We start from the raw sequence: 19,605 nt of genomic DNA, 5'->3' as shown, positions 1-19,605 counted from the left end.
CTCAACTCTTGTGGTTCCAAGGCAATCAAAAGTAAGCAATACCTGCAATTTTTTATAAAAAAAACACATGTCAAAGATCCTTGCTACTTTCTTTTCCAACTCCTGTGATTCCTTCTGATTCATTTTTCTTCAGGTGCCACTGTCTCCAACTTAACATAAGCAACTGTTAGAACCTAACTCCTGGCTTCAGGTTTGGAGCTTTGGAAACCTTGCTGAAATTACAATACAGAGATTGTATCTTCTAGCTGTTGCAACAAGAATTAACCTCATTTTCTGCTTGTGAGTATGGATATTTTTTTATCTTTGTCTCATTGCTTTCGTTTTGGGCAAAGACATCTTATGAAATGCGTCATTATTAATCCATGGTTTACTCTTTTTAGCTTATCTAAGGAATCATTATTTATTTTCTGTATGCAAACAATGCTATGCAGGATCCCTACACTTAAATTAACATTGCGGAAATAATTGGGGGCTTAAAGTTTTCCTTCTCCAACTTCACGTAAGCATATTTGAACTTTCAACAAGAACTAACGTCATTTCTGCTTCACACATCTAATTGCTTATTATGTACCCTACTCTTTAATTTGCATTCCACCAAGTGGTGAGAAAAACTAAGCAATGGATCTTTGTATATCCTGCTAAAGCAGTACAATAAGTCAATGTTCGTATAACAAAACATGAGATATTCTTTCTTGATCTTTTTATGTAGTCTTATTCTTACATGTTCCCACCATCATAACACTTTAGGAAAGAATGTCTCCTTAATTTGAATGTTTTAATATTCAAGGTGAATACTGGAAGAATTTTGAAATGAAATCCACACAACTTCAAGGGAGTTATGTGTCACCTTTGATGAAAAACTTGAATAAAAGGTTTAACTAATGACATTTCTGCAATAGCTTGTGATCAATTAGTTTCTATGGTGGTAAGATATTTCCAACTTTGAAATAACTTCTTGTGTAATTTTTTAGTTCTTTAAAATAATGACAAGTTCATGTCTTTTCTATAGAAACTATGAGAGTAAAAATCTTTATAATCACATCTCACAAACTTTGGAGATCAGGAGGTGTTCTGCTTATATAGTTTACTAAAAAAGGCTTATTAGATCTAATAAGTTTCAGTCTTTACCAAATTAACTAAACGGTCTCACATCCTTTAAGTAAGTTCTTAATAGGATTGCTCTAAAAGTCATGTTATTTTCTGATGGTTAGCTTATTTGCAACACAAATATTAATTTTTTTTAATTGGTAGTTAACACAAATATTGAAATTGGTCCCTTCTTACTTGGCAATTTGTTGAAACATAGAAAAGGAAGACAAGACAAAGAATCTCTTGAAACAAATGGATAAGATTAAAAAAATTTCTTAGCATCATAAATTTATAAGTCACCTTTGTACTCTTGTATCAAATGTTTTATGTATTTTTACAACTGTATCAATTTCATGTTTTATTTTTCTTGGTTTTGTAGGTGATTTGGCTGTAGGGTTTGAAAGGTAAGCACAGAAACAGCAACATGGCTACAAAAATGGAGAAAATATGAAGAGTTTTGAAGAATAAACCACTCGATTATTGCTTCATTAACTTGGGCTTAATCGTGTCACTATGACATTTTAAAGTTATTGTGATGATAAAAGGAATGTGAAGCTGGCAAGGCAGAAATGTAGGCAAGGAAAATCTGCTGAGGCAGCTTGTGATTGTTTTGACAGTGGTAAAACATTTCCAAATAGACAAAAAATGTTGTAAATTTTAAAATCTTTGTGATGTTGACAAAACTTATGTATTCTCAACAAGATTAAATGATGTCAGAAAAAAAAAAAAACTCTAAAATCTCATCTCTTGAACTTGTGGAGAAGAAGAAGTGTTCTATGCTTGTATATTTTGCCAAAAAACGCATGTTGGATATGATAATCTGGAGTTCTTAAAGTTTTAAAACCTTAAGTAATTTCTTAATACAAATGTTCTTAAAGTTGCACTTTTTGTAGTTGTTTATATCGTTTCAACTCAAATATTGATATTTGTCATTTGTTAACTGATAGTTTGGAGAAAGAAACAAAAAGAAAGTCAAAGTAGCTATAACAGGATACATGACAAGAATTTTTCTGAATAAATTGGATGAGATTAAATGACTTGACTCACCCACTATTTTCTTGTGCATAAAATTGTAAGTTGTAACTCTATTTGTTGTATCAACGTTTTTTTACTCGTTCTTTCAGCTCTATCAATTTCATATTTTATTTTCTTCTTTTGCAGATGATCTAGGCACAGAGTCAGAAAATTTAAGTTCACTAACATCAAACAGCTAGTGACTTAGAGAAAATCTAAAAACGGTTAAGGCCACAAACCACTATATCATTGCTTCACAGACTTAGGGCTTCATCATGTCACCATGTCAAAAAATGTACATACCAAAGAAGGTATTTTAGAGCATATTGTTTCATTGCAGGCTAGCATAATGCACTATAACAATTGTCCCTGTTTTACAAAAGTCTTGCAGAAACATCAACATTACTTTGATCCATATGATCACCTGAAAAACATCAATATTAACTAGAGCACCAGTAAATGAAATTTTCCATAACATATGTTTGATATTGTACATTTTTAGAGGCATTAAAGATTTAAACCATGTAATAGAATAATGAAACAATGATAATCAAATACCTAATACATGAAGACATACTTATAACATGCCAAGATAATAAGTGGATATACAGGTTTTTTTAATATTAATTGATGAAAAAGGGATCAACTAAAAAGGGAAATGGCTAACTCATGAACTTAAGTCGACGTTGAAAAATAACATCAGCTCTTGGTAAGACATAACGAAAACTCCTCATGTTTATTTACTACAACATAAGATAATAATCTTTACCCAAATTGTAATTACTTTCAAATCATAGTCATCGCTGCAAGACACTTTATCCATCACACTATACAAATATCAACAAGCCTAAATATCAAACAAATTGTCAAAGTGGTTAAAGAGATCAGGAAATAATGTTTATGATGATGAGGTTGTATCTTATCTAACCGATTATATGACACATGGTTAGGTCATTCTTCTTTAAGCTAAGACAAGAAATATCAAATCTTGAAACACTAAAGCAACTTACATAGAGCCTATGTTAAAATATATTTTGAATATATTATGGATATTTTCCTTTTCTCTATTTTGAATATTTTGTCTCAGACCACAAAGTTCTATTTCCAGCTAGAGCCAATCTTGGGTTTCCTTTTTTTTTCTGACAACCAATATCTCCTGCAGTGCCTCTGTGACTTGTGCCCTTCGGTTGGAAAATTCGTGAGAAAGTACAATAGCCTTGATTTCTTTTTTTTTTGGATTTGTTTACTGCCTTGGAGAGATTGGTTTTCCTTTCATTTTTTGGAATTGTTTTGGGCCTTGGAGATTGGGTGGCATCGACTTTCCATTGGGTTGCTTGGATTACGTGATATGGTTTGAATTGAGTTATTTATTAACTTTTTGTAATAAACTTTTTGGATTGGACCACTCCTTTAGCTTTGGATCATTGTCCATCATTGTGAGCTCTGCATATTGGTAGGGCTGGATTCGATTCGAGCCGAGCTCAGCTCGGCTCGTAGCCAGCTCAGGCTCGGTTCGGTTTATATATAGGCGGCTTGAGTTCGGCTCAAGCTCGACTCGGCTCGGTTTGAGTTCGGTTCGTTTTTCATTATCAAAACGACATCGTTTTTAATATATATTGATCAAAACGATGTCGTTTTGTATAAAAAATTTTTAAAAAAAATCTACAGAGCCAACCCGAGCCAGCTCGAGCTCGAGCTAGCTCGGCTCGAGTCCAGCCTTACATATTGGATTATTAAATTGAGTTGGGTTTGCATTATTGCCTTGAGTTCAACTTAAATCCATTTTGAGATGTTCAAATTAAATTCGAGTTAGTAGAAGATAATATTGGAAAGGTACTAACAAGTTGAATAATGCTATTGATGAGATAAATAGTATTATTAACAAAACAAAATAAAAAATAACACTAAAAAAGGATTTAAGATGAGCTATTGAACTAAAACTTCAATTCGAATTTGTATCTAATTACATCAAACATCAGTTTGATTTGAATTGATTCAGTTCATATCTATCTCTAATTGGAGTAATACTATCCTTCAACATTTATTTAAGATGCCTTTTATTACCAATGATCAATTTTTTTATAGTGTTACTTTTTACTTTTATTTAATCTTTCAATAATCGAATTCTTAAATTTCAAAGGAAAGAAAGGTCATGACTACATTTTTTTTCTTCTCTGAATTCTTTTTGGATCCTCCCTTTCTCTTTTTATCCTCATTGCAGTCAAGCTTTCCCATAGGTTGCCACGCACCCTCTCCAAATTTGGTAGTCCTTGCTACTCTACTCCTTTGCTGTCATGTGTGTTTGTTGTCTCAAGTGGTCATTTCCTCTTTTTATTGTTTTGCATTTGGTGTCTTATCTTGCAGGAATTGTAAGTATAAGCCCTAATTAACAATCTCCTCGTCAAAATAAACAATTTGAAATACACAATAATATTTGATTAAGGAATAAAAAGCAGAAGAAGAAAATTTGCTGATTTTAAAGGATGAGATTGTAAAAATCCTTTTTACTTTTCTCTTATGTGTCTAATGCCTCTTAATATACAAAAAAACTGAATAAACGCATGAGAAAATTTGAAAATTTCTTTGAAACAGATGAAACATGCATGATGTATTTTGAAAGCATAATAACTCAACAAAGCAATAACTTGGGTGAATATTCTCACCAATTTGAGGTTTTTGTATAGCAATTCTCCACGTTTTAAATTTTCCAAAAATATTAACATTCCTTTTATCCATATGATCACCAGAAAAATGAACCATGTAAAGATGATAAAATATTAAAAAAAAAAAAAGCTACGGCAAATATTTTCTTACGACCAACAACATATGATAATAATTTTTACCCAAGTTATAATTACTTCTAAATCTTAACCATTGGTATAAGACACTCAATCCATCAGGCCATGCAAATATCAACAAGCCTAAATATCAAACAAATTGGAATATCCGTATTTCACTATGATATTTCTTATATAGATGCATGATATAGTTCAATTGATCAACTAGAAAAAGGCTTAAGATGACATACACAAACAAGAAAAAGTTGCAAGATAGTTTGCACCTCTGTTCGTGTTAGTGATTGGAACAAACAAAAGAAAAAACATTCAAAAAGAACACCAATTAATTTTTGAAAAGAAAAATTAACATTGTCATTGAATGTACCGTATTAGGAAAACAAGTGAAAAAAAAGAAAAAAGAAAAATAATCAGAGTAGTTGAAAAGACCAAAAAATAATATTTAAGATGATCAAATTGTGTTTTATCTAATAGATTATATAATACATGATTGGATCATTCTTCTTTAAGCTAAGATAACAAATATGAAATCTTGAAGCATTTATACAGATACCATATGTTAAAATATATTTTGAATATATATAGGATATTTTCCTATATTTAGAATATTTTTCTATTGTTGGGTTTTTTCATTCTCTAGTTACGAAAACATTTATTCCTACGCCGTCAATGATAGTGCATTCCGTTAACAAAAAGGGTAATTTAGTCAATTGAGTTGGCTTGTTTAATCTGAAATAACGCATAAAAAATTCGTTTATATAAATGAAATTCTCAGACGGACTAAATGTAGGCGGCTGAGGATTTAACGCAATCACCTTGGCGCTGACACGTGGAACATTTGAAAAACGAACGTCGTCATTTTTGTCTCGTTTCGGCAAATTAAGTGACCATTTTTTAATGCTTCATGGCTAATGGACATGTGTCGTTCAGTGGAAAAGCAGCTGAGTAAAAAACAAAATTGGTGGCTCTTTTGCGGCCTTTGTGTCAGAGTAATAAATGCACATAATTAAATTGTAATCAATGGATGAAATAATTTTTCCAGCAATCAACGGCTATGGACTTGTTTACAATAAAAAACAGCCAATAGAAATTCGACACATGGAGGGTCGTTACGTAATTTTACGTGTACTTAATAAAAATTTGCATTTAAAATAAGAATTTTTTTCGTTTGAGGACGAATCAATGTGCAGCACGTGCCCACCAAGTTTGAAACGCGACATGAAGAAAAGCAATCAGAGTCTCTTCATTTTTGTCTCTCCATTGGCCTCTGATCTGAGCGAGTATCCTCTGCAAATTTGAGTGAGTCGACTGTAAAAATCGGCGAACGGTTAACGGTGACGGTGAAAATGACGATGGCAGCACCTCATTGAACTTTTTAAGCGGAAAGCAAAGTCGTTGTAACCCCAAAGACAACGACATAAACGATTCTCTTTTCGCCAAATCTATAAGGTTTTTTACCTCTGTTTTTAACTAAAAATTTGGCCGGTAATTTGGTCATGGATGAGGGTTTAGATTTTTCATCTCCTATAAATGTGCATTTAAAATTGGGCTAAAATTTGGTAGGAAAGAGTTCTTTTCCCTTTTGAAGGGAATGTGTTTCCAAAAAAGACCTAACAGTTTTATAGGAATGAACCATTTCAAAATCGCCTCAAAGTTATAATTTCTTTCAAATCTCGCCTTGTTTCACTAATGTCCTACTTGACCCCCTGGGTCTGGCTGTACCGCAGTTGAAACCTTGTCATCAGTTGAGAGTTCGACACCCAATTACAGACACAAAACAATAATCAGAAACAGAAGGAAAAACTGAAATTTCAAAACATTTTCGTTTTCTGAAACGAAAATGAAGGCAAAATGCTCTTTTCAATCTACTGACACCACCCTCTTAAAGAGCCTCGATGGGCTTCGCCACCTCGCAGAAACGCGCTGTTTCAAGGTAAACCCACTTCCCAATTGAATTTCTTGGGGAAACTTTTAATTATCTTCCTTCCCAATGAATGGATGTAATAGTTTATGCAGTTTTTTTTTAATTTTTTGTGTGAAATATTTGATAAATTGGCTGCTTAAACATTACAGTTATAATTTTTTCGAAGTTTCTGATATATATATCAAGAAGCAAGCTTTGGCTTTTAACTGGAAAATGTAGTTAGAATTAAGCCAAATTTCAGAGGGTGTTGGACGCAATTTTTGAAATAAGTTGTTGTTTTCAATAGTTGATGTAAATATCATTGTTTTCACTGGCGTGTGGGTAGTTGTGTTGCTTGTGGTGTTGTTTGTGCAGGCGTGGTTCTTGGATCAATTTGGGGTCCTTCATGATGGCAAACAACCTTATCCTGGTTCAATTCCTACATGTATGTATTCGTATGTGAGTTTTTAGCATTTGAGTGTTCTTGTTTTTGGCTGATATATATTAGAAAGAGTAATGCCACTGCATATATAAATAGATGTGATGATCATGCAGTAGTGACATATCAATGTGTATTAGCTTCATTGTTATGTTTCATCCGATCACATCACACCACATCACATTAGTTTTAATAAATTACTTTGATCCTGATGTTTGTATTTTTGGTACTATGGATGGTGAAGAGTAATGCTACTTATAGACTTTTTGTAAAAACTTGTCCATTCACATGGATGAGCAATCATGCAGTAGGGGCACATTGAACTTGTTAAGCCTTTTTTTTAAGCCAAGCATGTTATTTCACATCAATTTGTAGTAGAGTTGGTATATACAGTTATATTTTGTATGGATGTTGATAATACTTCAACAGTTTAAATTCTTGGGTTGTGTTTTATTAGGTGGTGATAGTGATAGAGCTTAATTGCTTCTGGTTGTGTGTTTGGTAATAAGCTTTGGATGAGTATGTGACGAGGAATGTCAATTTATTTTATATATCAGTCGTTGTAATGTTTAGCTTAAGATTTTTGGGTTAGATATCTTGACTATATAATGATATGATAGTGTATTGTTTTTGAATTTCTCTTTTTGGGTGACAGTAGAAAAGATAGCAACCACTGGTGCAAAAATGGTGATCATAAGTAACTCTTCAAGGCATGCTTCAACCACGATGGAAAAAATGAAGAGTCTTGGATTTGATACTTCTCTCTTTGCAGGCGCTATCACTAGTGGAGAATTAACACATCAGTACTTGCAAAGGTTGGGTATTGCATCTTCTAACATTAAAAATTAAGAAATCATTTACTCTCAAAATGAATTAATATTTTGTACTGTTTAACTCTTGTTCTGAATTCAATACCCATTTTCTTTCAACATGTATATTGTTTTTGTGTCAACTCTTAATTCATTGTATTAATTTCATTTCTCCTAGCATGTACTTTTAATCAGCCTCCTCGATGGTTCAATTGTCATGCTATTTTGAATGGTGAAACTATAGTTAGTGATTCATCTATTCCATGATCGGCGCTTTTCAAAAGGCCATATTTCTTCTCTTAACTTTTCACATAGATTCTACCATCTTATCTTGTTGCCCTTTATGTGTTTATAATTATTATTTTTTTCATTTCTCACTAAAGTGTTATATTAACATATTGTTTGTTTTTTATACATTGTTTAGAGTTGTATGGTACATCTTATTTTTTTTCATGGATTATACTATAAATAGGAAAGATGATGCTTGGTTTGCAACCCTCGGAAGGTCTTGCATTCATATGACTTGGAGTGACCGGGATGTTATATCCCTTGAGGTATGTTGAGTATTAAAGTTCAATAGCTATTTGTTTGTTCCAATTTTCTTGGTGCTTCAATTAAATCCAACAACATGTTACTATCTAGGATTCTCTCTTTCCTTGTTTGATCGATGTAAGGTACCTGAAAATTTTAAAAAAATAAACCCGAGAAGCATTTATTTTAAGAAAGGTTCTTACTAGAAATCCTTGTCTCAAGAATGAACCATTTTCAAATTGTTTTAATTGTCAGTCATTAGAGGCTTGAAACTCTCACTCTTGAGGGCAAAATAAAAACATTCCCTTTTGGGAAATGGGTAAAGTCACGACCTAGTTGTCAAGAATGTGCTTCAAATTTTGAGTGTCTAAACATATTTAGATGCTTTACTCATTTATCATAAAAAAAAAATCATTGTTGCATTGTAATAAGGACTCTCCTGTTTTATTTAGTTCATTCAAAGTGAGCAAGATTTCTGACTTTTGGGTTGCTAAGGTTTTTTGTATAACCGCTTAATAGTCAATTTGATATTCTCATACATATCTTAAGCATTTCTTGCTGCAGGGGCTCGGCCTTCAAGTCGTAGAGAATGTAGAAGAAGCTGAGTTTATTTTGGCCCATGGTACTGAAGCTTTGGGGCTCCCTTCTAGAGAGGCACGTCCTACTAGTCTTGAGGATCTTGAAAAAATATTGGTGCTTTGTGCAGCTAAGAAAATTCCAATGATTGTAGCTAATCCAGATTATGTGACTGTTGAGGCTAGGGCTCTGAGTGTTATGCCTGGTAAATTCCATTCTCTTTAGTACACAACAACATTGCGAAAGGAAAATACCTTGCTCTGTGATGGCAACTTTGACTCTGTTGTAACATTTTTATACTAGTTGCTGGTGATTCTGTTCACGTTCTGGCCTGTTGCACAGAATCTGGAATTTCTCTATATATGAATTGCAGATTTTGGAATTTTGTTGCTATACCATTTTACATGTAAATTTTGTTGATCCTTCCAGGTACTTTGGCATCAAAATATGAAAAGCTAGGAGGTGAAGTGAGATGGATGGGCAAGCCAGATAAGGTCACTTGATCTCTTTGTCTTGTTCTAATTAATAAAATTGTTTAGTTACTTATCTTTTTTATGTATATCATCGTACATGTGCAGTTGACTTTGCTTTTACACCTTTCCAATAATTCATCAGATAATATATATATCGGCGATGAACATGGTTGGTGTTGATGCTAGCAACTCCATTGCTGTGGGCGATTCCCTTCACCATGATATTAAGGGAGCCAATGCAGCTGGAATCCAGTCAGTATTTACCACTGGAGGAATCCATGCAAATGAACTTGGACTAAGCAGTTTCGGAGAAGTTGCAGATTTATCTTCTGTCCAAACTCTTTCGTCAAAATATGATGCATATCCATTATACGTGTTACCAGCATTCATATGGTAAAATCTTATCAAGGTAAGTACGGTCTTAGTCACCATGTTTCTGAACTTTCTTGTCAGTAGTAAATATCAGTTGATGTCAACCATAATTTCCAGGTTTTCTCGACTCTTTAAGTCTTATTTTCATGTTTAACTTTACCTATTCAACTTTGAGACAATGGTTAAAATCGATGCTATATCTCAGTCGTTATTTGTGTTCAGGTATGCATGACCAAATCCTTGTTACAACGACATAAAATTTTCTGCAATCAAAGAGTACTGGTACTTGAAAGCATTGTGAGACAAAAACTCTGAATGGAGTTCAAGATCACTGGTATTCTGCAAACCTTTCTTTTACCTTTAAATGGTAACATCTTGATTCAGTTTCCATAACCCAGATAATATTTTGCTGTACTCTTCATGGCTTTCCTTCAATATTGGATGACAAGAAACCAAATGTTTACATTTATAGTGCATTTAAGTGTCTTGTTGGCTCATGATATTATTCTGGAGCGATGTGAAATATTCATATACCTAGTATTTATCTCGTGATTTATTGATGTAGGATTTATCTAAGGGTGTTATATTGACCATTGTATCTTCACTTGTAAAGTCAAACACGCATATTAGATCGATTTATTTTTATAAAGAATAAATCTATTCCAAAATTGGATGTTCTAAATAAAAAGAAGTTTGTGAATAATGATTTTGTGTGAGCTGTTAAGGTTTCAAAGTTAATAATATTCTGTGTAAAGGCTCCCTATATTATATTTGAATAGTACTAGGGTTGATAACAATAAAAAAGACAGGATTTGATTTAAATTAAGCTCAAACAAGAGTTAATTTAATATCAGCTCGAATCTATAAAGGGACAAGTTGAATTTTCTTAATTTGACTCAATTTGATTTGTAAAATTTAAGTTTAAACTTGGTTCGGATACAATTTAACTTTGAATTTGATTTTTTTCATTTGAACGTGAATATTTGAATTAATTTGAACTTAATTTGTTTATGAAAATTAGAACAATCCTTGACTCAATCTCTAATCAAGCTCAATCTATTTAAGGATAACTTTACTCATTTTATGCGAACTATAATTTGAAATTGAGTCAATTGAGATTGCATCCACTTCTAACAATAATCTTTTTTAAGTATTATTTAAATAATAAAAGTCATTCATAATAGCCACGTCGAGATATATCTAATCATCAATTTTTTTAATTAAGGAGGTCAAATTTTCTATTAGAGAAACTAAATTTTCAATATTATCGAAGAGAGTAAATTTTTATTATTTCTTAAAAGTATCAAATAATCATATTATTTTCAAAATAAACAAAATATATTATGTTAATTATATTTATTTAATATTTTCAATAAAAAATATTAAAATTTTGATTTACTTTATAAGAAAATTTAAAAGTTTGATTTTTTCAATAAGAAAATCTAAAAATATAAATTTTATAATATAAAAAAATAAAATATGTTACCTTTCACAGAAAAAAATAATAATTTAAAGTTTCTAGTAATGTTTTTATAACTAGATCGGATATCAATTTGGTGAAGAGAGTGGTTTGATCTAATTGATAATCAAATCGGTTAATTATTAAAAAATAAAATAAAATTTTTTTATATAATTTATGATTAAATATATAATTTAATATTAAAATAAATTTAATTTAATGGTATATATTCAAATATAATAAATAAGGTTTCGGTTTAAGTTTTTATAATGAATGTTACAAAAAATCAAATTTTTATATTGACTAAATAAAACCCGATTTTATATATAGTTTAATAAGTTTAGTTAATGATTGACAGTTTAATCAGTTTGATGAAACGATCTGATTTAGTTTTTTAAACTATACTAAATTGAATAGATGATTAGATAAATATTTATTAATTTATCATATTATAAATTTTAATGACATATTAACAAGTCCATTTGTATTGTTTCAATATTTCAGATAAATTTTATTGTTGGTTGAGAAAAAAACCCTAATTAATTTGATATTTCATTCATTTTATTTTCAATTCTATAAATATATTCTCAAAATTTAATGTGCTGGATATAATTTTTTTCTTATAAAATCTCAAATAATTATATAAGTAAAAGTTTAAAAAATAATTTATTCTTGGTAAATTGTTGTTATTTAATATAAATTTTAATTAATAAATGAAAAATGTGATATCCATGCATTCATAAAAACTCTTTCAACTTACGTCTATTAACATGAATAGATTCGAATTAAATTTACTCATTTCCCCTTGTAGTTTGATTTGAATAAACTAAATTTGAATTAAAACAATTTTAATTTATCAAATTTGAAATTGACATCATTGAATCTTTTTATTTTCTTTAATAAATCTTTTATTTTTTTGATATTATTGTTTATTTTTTTTGATATTACCATTTGTTAGTTCGAATAAATTGAATTTGAAATAATTATTTTAAATTCAATAAAAGAATTATATATATTTTTATAAATAATTAAATAATTTTAAATTAAAAATAAAATAATATTTTATCATATGATAATATATTATTTATATATTAAAAATATATACACATAATATTATTCTTTTAAATTTGAGTTAATCTTTTGTTTAGTCTCCCATTCGTAGGCATGGCTCACATCAAGGAGGAGAGGGACAAAACGCAGCGTTTTAGGAGCGTTAATTATTATTTAACATAAACGAGACAGCCATACATCTCCCCTGACCCAAAAAACACAAAAATTCACATAAACGAAAACAAAAACAACGTCGAAATGGAGGGAGGAGGTGCCGCGGCCCAGCAGGCAGACACGGAGATGGAAGAGGCCCCATCAGACCCTCAGCAGCCACCGGCGGCTCCTCAGACGGCGGGGATCGAGAACATCCCTGCAACGTTGAGTCATGGGGGACGATTTATTCAGTACAACATATTTGGGAACATATTTGAAGTGACGGCGAAGTATAGGCCGCCTATTATGCCCATCGGGAAGGGCGCATACGGCATCGTTTGGTACTCTCTCACTGACTTACTTGTCTCAGTCAGTCTCAGTGTTATTAAAGAGTCTTTTTTTAGCGCGTGGGTTTGTTTTGTTTTGATGTGTTTTGATTCATGTGTGTGAGTTTTATGTGGATTTTGATGATTTGTGAAGGTTGTGCTGTGGGGTTTTTATTTGGTAGTGAAATCTTATATTTTCATGTTGGTGGGTGTAGATTTTTTATTAAGGTATTTGGAGCTGTTACATGTTGAAGATAAGTTAAATGTGTGGCTATTTGCTTCAATATAAGCTAAGATGAAGAAAAAGAATATTTTTAAAAGGTAAAAAGTTATCAAAACTGAACTTTTATGTAGCAACTTTTTAAAACGAGTAGTTTGATGGAAGCTTTTTTTTTTTTTTTTGGGGGGGGGGGGGGGGGGGGTTGGGTTAAGTACTTTGATGGAAGTTAAGCTTCTGTGTAGGGGAATTTGTGGCCATTTCGTCAGAGAGAAATGAAAAAGGCTATGAAGATTGAATTTGTAGAGTAGGTCAAGGGGTTCAGCTAGTTAGAATGGATAATATTTTGGTGAAAGGAATGTTTTAAGTGCGTCTGTGTGCATTTACTTTTGTTTATGGATGGTATGTTTTCTGAGTTTTATATGTGATGAGGGAGTTTGCAATGTTTTCCTTCTCTTTTTTCTTTTCATCGGGAAATGTATCGAGTAATTTCTGTTGGGTGTTTATTAGTTCGGCGTTGAATTCAGAGACAAATGAGCATGTGGCAATAAAGAAGATAGCAAATGCATTTGATAATAAGATTGATGCAAAGAGGACTCTTCGTGAAATCAAGTTGCTTCGACACATGGATCATGAAAACGTCAGTGAGTGATAATTGCTGATTCTTTTTTTTTTTTCTTTGTGGCTTCAGTTATAAGGAGCAATATGTTGGATGAACGGTATTTTGGTTTTATTTTTCTGTTACGAAGTTAAATGCCAGTTGACTTGTTTTTGTTTTAAGATTACAATATTGTAAAGCTTGTGTTGTTGAGATGGCTAGCTGTTTTGTAGGTCACATGGACATGTGCTTATATTTTCATTTTCCCAAGAAGTGAAATTGATAATATTTGTGGTTATTTTTCTTATTAAAAATGAAAGGATACTATTTGCATGATCACATCTACATATAGCTAATTGTACAGGAATTTATTGAACTTCTGTTAGCCATCAATTTTGGAAAAAATATTTAACTGGTTGGATTATGTTGTTTAGTGGTCATGGAGATCTGTTAATCGTTAGGAACTATGTGATTAAAAACATAGTGTAGGCAGAAGAGATTGAACATTTAGTTTTGTTAGAAGCATTCCAGGGTTAATTTATGGAGGGGCATTACTGGTGGGTAGGAGGCTTTTGTAGATGAGATATCTTTTATGATGAAAGATGGGAGAAGATTAATTTGCTATGGTATCTTTTGAGAAGAGAAGTCTTTGACGGCTAATTTTGCACATTTGTGCTCCTTGTTGATGGTCATTAGAGCTTCTTAGTTGTTTATATTTATGTTTTGTTTGCGGAAATGGGAATGATCATGTACTATTGTATAATTATTGAGTGCTGATTAGGGTTGAACTTATGTTTGAAAGTGTGCAAATATAAAGAGGGTTGTGGCATCTCTAACTCTCTCATTGTGATAAGTAAGTTACATGTGATTGGGTTGGTTGTTGCATTGACTGATGTTCTATATCAGTGGGTGTTAATCTTATACTGTTGTATTAGTCAGAAGCAGAATGTGATTGCTAGATTCATTATGGAAGCAAATTACCATGCTATGGCTTAAAAGGGTCTTGCAGTTGCTACAAGGGTTTATCTCAAGTTTTCCTATAATAAAATCCTTGAATTCTAAGAGGCATTGAACATAGAATTTGGAATCATGGTAGATATTTTTAGTATCCCATGGAAATTATGGATTAGATTGGTGAATATGGAGGATGTATTAGTGCTAATTTTGTTTGTAAAAGTTTCACTTGCTTCTTAGGGGCTATTTTATCAATATAGAAGGTCTTAAATTTGGGCTTATGACCAAGAGTTTCAATCTCCTTTTTCTTTTCCTCTTTTTTTTCAAAATTTTTTTTCCTACATGCATCACTACCTCGGATCATTCTTTTCTGGTGCTATTCGTGCACTATTAATGGGAAAAAGTTTGATCATTTGCTTCTTTAGGCATATGGCATATTCACTTATATGATTTTAAATTTTCTCTTTCATAGAATATTGAAGAGTTCTTTTAGTAGTTGGATAGGAAATGTCTTTGGGTAAATAGATAGGTTAGTTGTTTTTTATTGGCTCTTTCTTACTTGATGTGGACTTCACAGTGGACCAGAATAAAATGGCTAGTGAAGGAGAAAGTCATCCACTCATTATATCAAGATTGCTTTTCCTGTAAGATCATTGTAGTGGCTTTGATTTCTCCTTCAGGATTAATTTTGTGGAGTTCCAATACTTCTTCGTTTTGTTTTTGATATTTTCTAATGTCACTTTTTTCTCCTTTTTGGCTCCATTTTTTGGTGTTGTAGATCTTGAAAGGTCCTGGACCCCTGTATTTTTGTTTATAATAATCATGCATTTTTATTTTTCTTCAATAAAATTATGTTACCTTTATCTATAACCAAAGTAACTTGCATTTTTCTGCAGGTTGTTGCAATAAGGGATATAATTCCACCACCCCAACGGGAGTCGTTTAATGATGTTTATATTGCATATGAGCTGATGGATACAGACTTGCATCAGATCATTCGGTCCAATCAAGCATTATCAGAGGAACACTGCCAGGTTTGAGTTTATAAAATTATTTAATTTAGTGTATAACCTTTTTGTAATAAAAAATGGCACTAATTCTTTTCCAAAATATTTAAGAAGACCTATGCATAGGGAACCTTGACTTGAGAAAACCCTTTTTTACATATAGATTTGGTCTTGCTATTTGGCATTGACTGTGTTAAACTGGCAGGTTAATTTGAATGTCATCACCCTTTATTAGGAGGCCTTTTCCAGATTTAGATGCTGGTTGATGCATGTCGGAAATATAAATTGGTCGGAAATATAAATTGGGCTTACAAATGTGTAGATTGAAACCCATGTTACATAAAACCAATTGGCTTATGTTAAGGTCCAACCCACAACACTTATATACCACTCATTTTACTTAAGTTTATTAGATGTGGGACTCTTCTTTTATTTGAGTCTCAACACCCCCGCTTAAGTGCAAGCACCTAGGCTGTTAGACCTGCCTTTCGGCTCAGCCGGTTTGTGGCTGGGTGCATTGTCACTTGTATCCAGGAACACTTAGGCTGTTAAACCCGCCGTTTGGCTCGCGCTCTGATACCATATCGGAAATATAAATTGGTCGGAAATATAAATTGGGCTTACAAGTGTGTAGATTGAAACCCATGTTACATAAAACCAATTGTCTTATGTTAAGGTCCAACCCACAACACTTATATACCACTCATTTTACTTAAGTTTATTAGATGTGGGACTCTTCTTTTATTTGAGTCTCAACAATGCATGATTAGTTGCCCAAAATGGTTATTAATGTGTTTATGCACTTTGACCAGACAAAGTTATCGATTTTAGTTCTTAAGATTACATGTAGGCTATTGCTTGACTAGTCTTCAAGAAAGCCTACATGCCTTTCTCCATCAAATAAAAACTTATCTGGTTTGGGCTTGTTTTGACATGAACTTGGTTAATTGAATGTGCTTGCCTCTGCTTTTATGTATTTCTTTCTAATGTTTATTTTATTCCCTTACGTTTATTATTCGTCAGCCTCAAGTTAAAAATAACCAACTTATTTTCTCTTTTTGTAGTATTTCCTGTATCAGATCCTCCGTGGGCTTAAGTACATACATTCTGCAAATGTTCTGCACAGGGACTTAAAACCTAGCAATCTCCTCTTGAACGCCAACTGTGACCTAAAAATATGTGATTTTGGACTAGCTCGTGTCACCTCTGAAACTGATTTTATGACAGAATATGTTGTTACAAGATGGTATCGTGCACCAGAGCTGCTCTTAAACTCTTCAGATTACACTGCAGCTATTGATGTATGGTCAGTGGGTTGTATTTTTATGGAGTTGATGGATCGAAGGCCATTATTCCCTGGCAGAGATCATGTGCATCAGCTTCGCTTGCTTATCGAGGTAACTTATAATTAACTTTTTTATAGTTATATTCATGGTTTGAACTTTGAAGTGTTAGTATTGTTGGATATGCGAATGGGCATATTGTAGCCGTAGAGATTAATGTCCTTGGTAAAATGAATGATGAAAATTCCTACTAAAATTTGGGAACTTGTAAAGAAACTTTAAGAAGTATTAATTTAAGCCTCTATACATTCTTTAACCTTAGCTAGTATTTAGGCCCGTTTAATCTTCTGAGATTGTAATCTCAAAGTTGTCTTTTGTTATTTATTTTTCTTGAAGGAAATATTCAAGCTCATTAGGTTGAACGATGAACCTATAACTCACAAGTGTGTTCAGATCCAATGATATGTTTTAGTGCTTTAGCTTCTAAGAGAAGAAAAAATCCATTGGTGAACGTGGCGGAGAGAGTGTAAAGTTAATAAAGTCCGGTGATGAAATATTGCTGTCACTATAAGGTGTTTTTAAAAATAACTAGTTGAAATATTGTGATATGTATATTGATACACAACAAGAGAATTTGAACTTATATTCATAACTTGGCATTATAATTGTTTATATTTAAAAATAAAGTGTTAAATGAAGCACATGCGACATTTATACTTGTAGTTATTGGTACTGAAGAAACTCATCATCATATTTTCAGCCCCAGATATGTTTTATAGTCAGCTATTTGGACTGGTTAAATCCATACTTTGTCTAATTTATGGTTTCACCTTTTAGATTAACTATCATTACAATTTGGTTCTTGAATATCTTCACTAGTTGTTGCATGTGTGAATTTATGCTTATAGGTACGTGTGTGGACTTTTGAAGTCCTTGCTAAGTAATTTACATAATTTGTTGTAGATTTCTGTGTTCATATGATTAATCAACATTACACATTTCAGCTGATTGGTACTCCGTCAGAGGCTGACATAGAGTTCTTGAATGAAAACGCCAAGAGATACATTCGACAACTTCCTCGTTTTAATCGACAGTCATTCACTGAAAAGTTTGCAAGTGTTCACCCTTTAGCTATTGATCTTGTTGAGAAGATGTTAACATTTGATCCAAGACAACGGATTACAGGTTTGTTAAATTTCCATGCTGTTGAATCTAACCTGGTAAAGCTAGCAGGCCAGTACAATGGTTTTGGGTTATTCCATGCTGCAATTCCTTCTGATCTGCTTGTGATTTCATTTGTCGCAGTTGAGGATGCACTTGCACATCCTTACCTTGCATCGTTGCATGACATAAGCGACGAGCCTGTCTGCATGAGTCCCTTCAGCTTTGACTTTGAGCAGCATGCACTGACTGAGGGACAGATGAAGGAGCTGATTTACCAGGAGGCTCTTGCATTTAACCCGGAGTATCGGAACCAGTGACTAGTGATGAATCTTGCAGTGGTAATTTATTGTGGCTTTGATCAATGTTGTTTCCACTTTTTTTATTATTATTATTTTTTTCAATGATTCCGCATAATTAAGTTCATCATGTAAATATATCCCGTCTGAATCCGGATGGCTATTGAGTTGAAATATCTGATTATGGGCAGGATTAAGTGACCTAAACATTTGTAATTGTGTTGTATCAGCTTTCTTGCTTTTCAATTTTTATTGTTGTTCTATTGAATTGAGGCAACTTCTCATTCAGCAGATCTCACCTCTTTCTGCACTGATGTCTCACTGCATAATGACATTGGATGGCTATATTTATAGGACCCATCAGAGAAAATTCCTTTGAGGGGATGTGAAAAGGCCAAAGGACTTATTCCCCCCAAAGTATGTTGTTTTATCAAGTTTTTCCCTTTTAACTTTGAAAATCTTAAATATTTACTCATGAGTGGTTAAAATTAACAGTATTAAGAGCAAAATCGTCATTTTATTTATAATATTAAAAATAAACTAAAATATAATTTCTTCCGTCCTCTCCTCTGCCTTTTCCGTCCATATTTCTTAAATTTTAAAAATTAAAAGTTTTTTTCAATTTAAGTTTTAAAAAATGACAGTTTTTCTTAGGTTTAATTTCCAGATCTTCGGTGTCATTGTCAGTGACTTCTCTCTCCTGAAGTTTTCTCTCTCTTCGATGGTCTCTCTTTATTCATTTGGATGCTTGATCGGTGTCAACGAAGGCTTGGAAGATGTAGAACTTTGTCGGGGAAGATGAAGTTCTTTATCTTCCCAAACGAAGACAACAGTTGTTGCTTTCATCTGGGAAGACAATTGTCTTCCTAGACAAAGACGACAACTTTGTCTTCGTCTTCCACACCTCATCTGACGTCGATTAGGAGTTTAAATAGGTGGAAAGAGATTGTCGGAGAGAGATGAAACTTCGGGAGGGAGAGATTGGTAATGATGTTGAAGATGATATCGAAAATCTAGAAACTAAACCTTACAGGGAAGCTATTATTTTTTAAAACTTAGGTTAAGAGAAAACTTTTAGTTTTTAAAGTTTAAGGGGC

The 19,605-nt window shown here is 32.4% G+C and overlaps 2 protein-coding genes across 2 annotated transcripts; both read left to right on the top strand.

Moving 5' to 3' along the window:
* The first annotated feature begins 6,137 nt into the window (after window positions 1–6,137).
* Window positions 6,138–10,577, top strand: LOC123220636 (dihydroxyacetone phosphatase-like). Its single transcript, XM_044643182.1, has 9 exons — window positions 6,138–6,347; window positions 6,626–6,831; window positions 7,177–7,246; window positions 7,896–8,055; window positions 8,522–8,603; window positions 9,145–9,361; window positions 9,586–9,650; window positions 9,772–10,038; window positions 10,224–10,577. Exons 2-8 carry the CDS (start codon window positions 6,739–6,741, stop codon window positions 10,024–10,026), a joined length of 942 nt encoding a protein of 313 aa, XP_044499117.1. The 5' UTR covers window positions 6,138–6,347; window positions 6,626–6,738; the 3' UTR covers window positions 10,027–10,038; window positions 10,224–10,577.
* Window positions 10,578–12,702: 2,125 nt separating this feature from the next.
* LOC123220629 (mitogen-activated protein kinase homolog MMK1) lies at window positions 12,703–18,799 on the top strand. Its single transcript, XM_044643164.1, has 6 exons — window positions 12,703–13,004; window positions 13,717–13,846; window positions 15,655–15,792; window positions 16,830–17,162; window positions 18,053–18,233; window positions 18,354–18,799. The coding sequence occupies exons 1-6, from the start codon at window positions 12,769–12,771 to the stop codon at window positions 18,527–18,529; spliced, it is 1,194 nt and encodes a 397-aa protein (XP_044499099.1). The 5' UTR covers window positions 12,703–12,768; the 3' UTR covers window positions 18,530–18,799.
* The last annotated feature ends 806 nt before the right edge of the window (window positions 18,800–19,605 follow it).

The sequence above is a fragment of the Mangifera indica genome, chromosome 7, assembly GCF_011075055.1.
Source record: "Mangifera indica cultivar Alphonso chromosome 7, CATAS_Mindica_2.1, whole genome shotgun sequence".
In the NCBI taxonomy this organism is placed as follows: Eukaryota; Viridiplantae; Streptophyta; class Magnoliopsida; order Sapindales; family Anacardiaceae; genus Mangifera; species Mangifera indica.
This window is presented reverse-complemented; position numbering and strand designations above follow the sequence as displayed.

What these genes read in the sequence shown, in the direction of transcription:
- LOC123220636 (XM_044643182.1), top strand. Translation starts at nt 6,739, where the DNA reads ATGAAGGCAAAATGCTCTTTTCAATCTACTGACACCACCCTCTTAAAG. An exon ending in GGGATGTTATATCCCTTGAG is followed by an intron (nt 8,604 to 9,144) that starts GTATGTTGAGTA and finishes TTCTTGCTGCAG; the next exon opens with GGGCTCGGCCTTCAAGTCGT. An exon ending in GGATGGGCAAGCCAGATAAG is followed by an intron (nt 9,651 to 9,771) that starts GTCACTTGATCT and finishes ATAATTCATCAG; the next exon opens with ATAATATATATATCGGCGAT.
- LOC123220629 (XM_044643164.1), top strand. Translation starts at nt 12,769, where the DNA reads ATGGAGGGAGGAGGTGCCGCGGCCCAGCAGGCAGACACGGAGATGGAA. An exon ending in GACACATGGATCATGAAAAC is followed by an intron (nt 13,847 to 15,654) that starts GTCAGTGAGTGA and finishes ATTTTTCTGCAG; the next exon opens with GTTGTTGCAATAAGGGATAT. An exon ending in AGCTTCGCTTGCTTATCGAG is followed by an intron (nt 17,163 to 18,052) that starts GTAACTTATAAT and finishes TACACATTTCAG; the next exon opens with CTGATTGGTACTCCGTCAGA.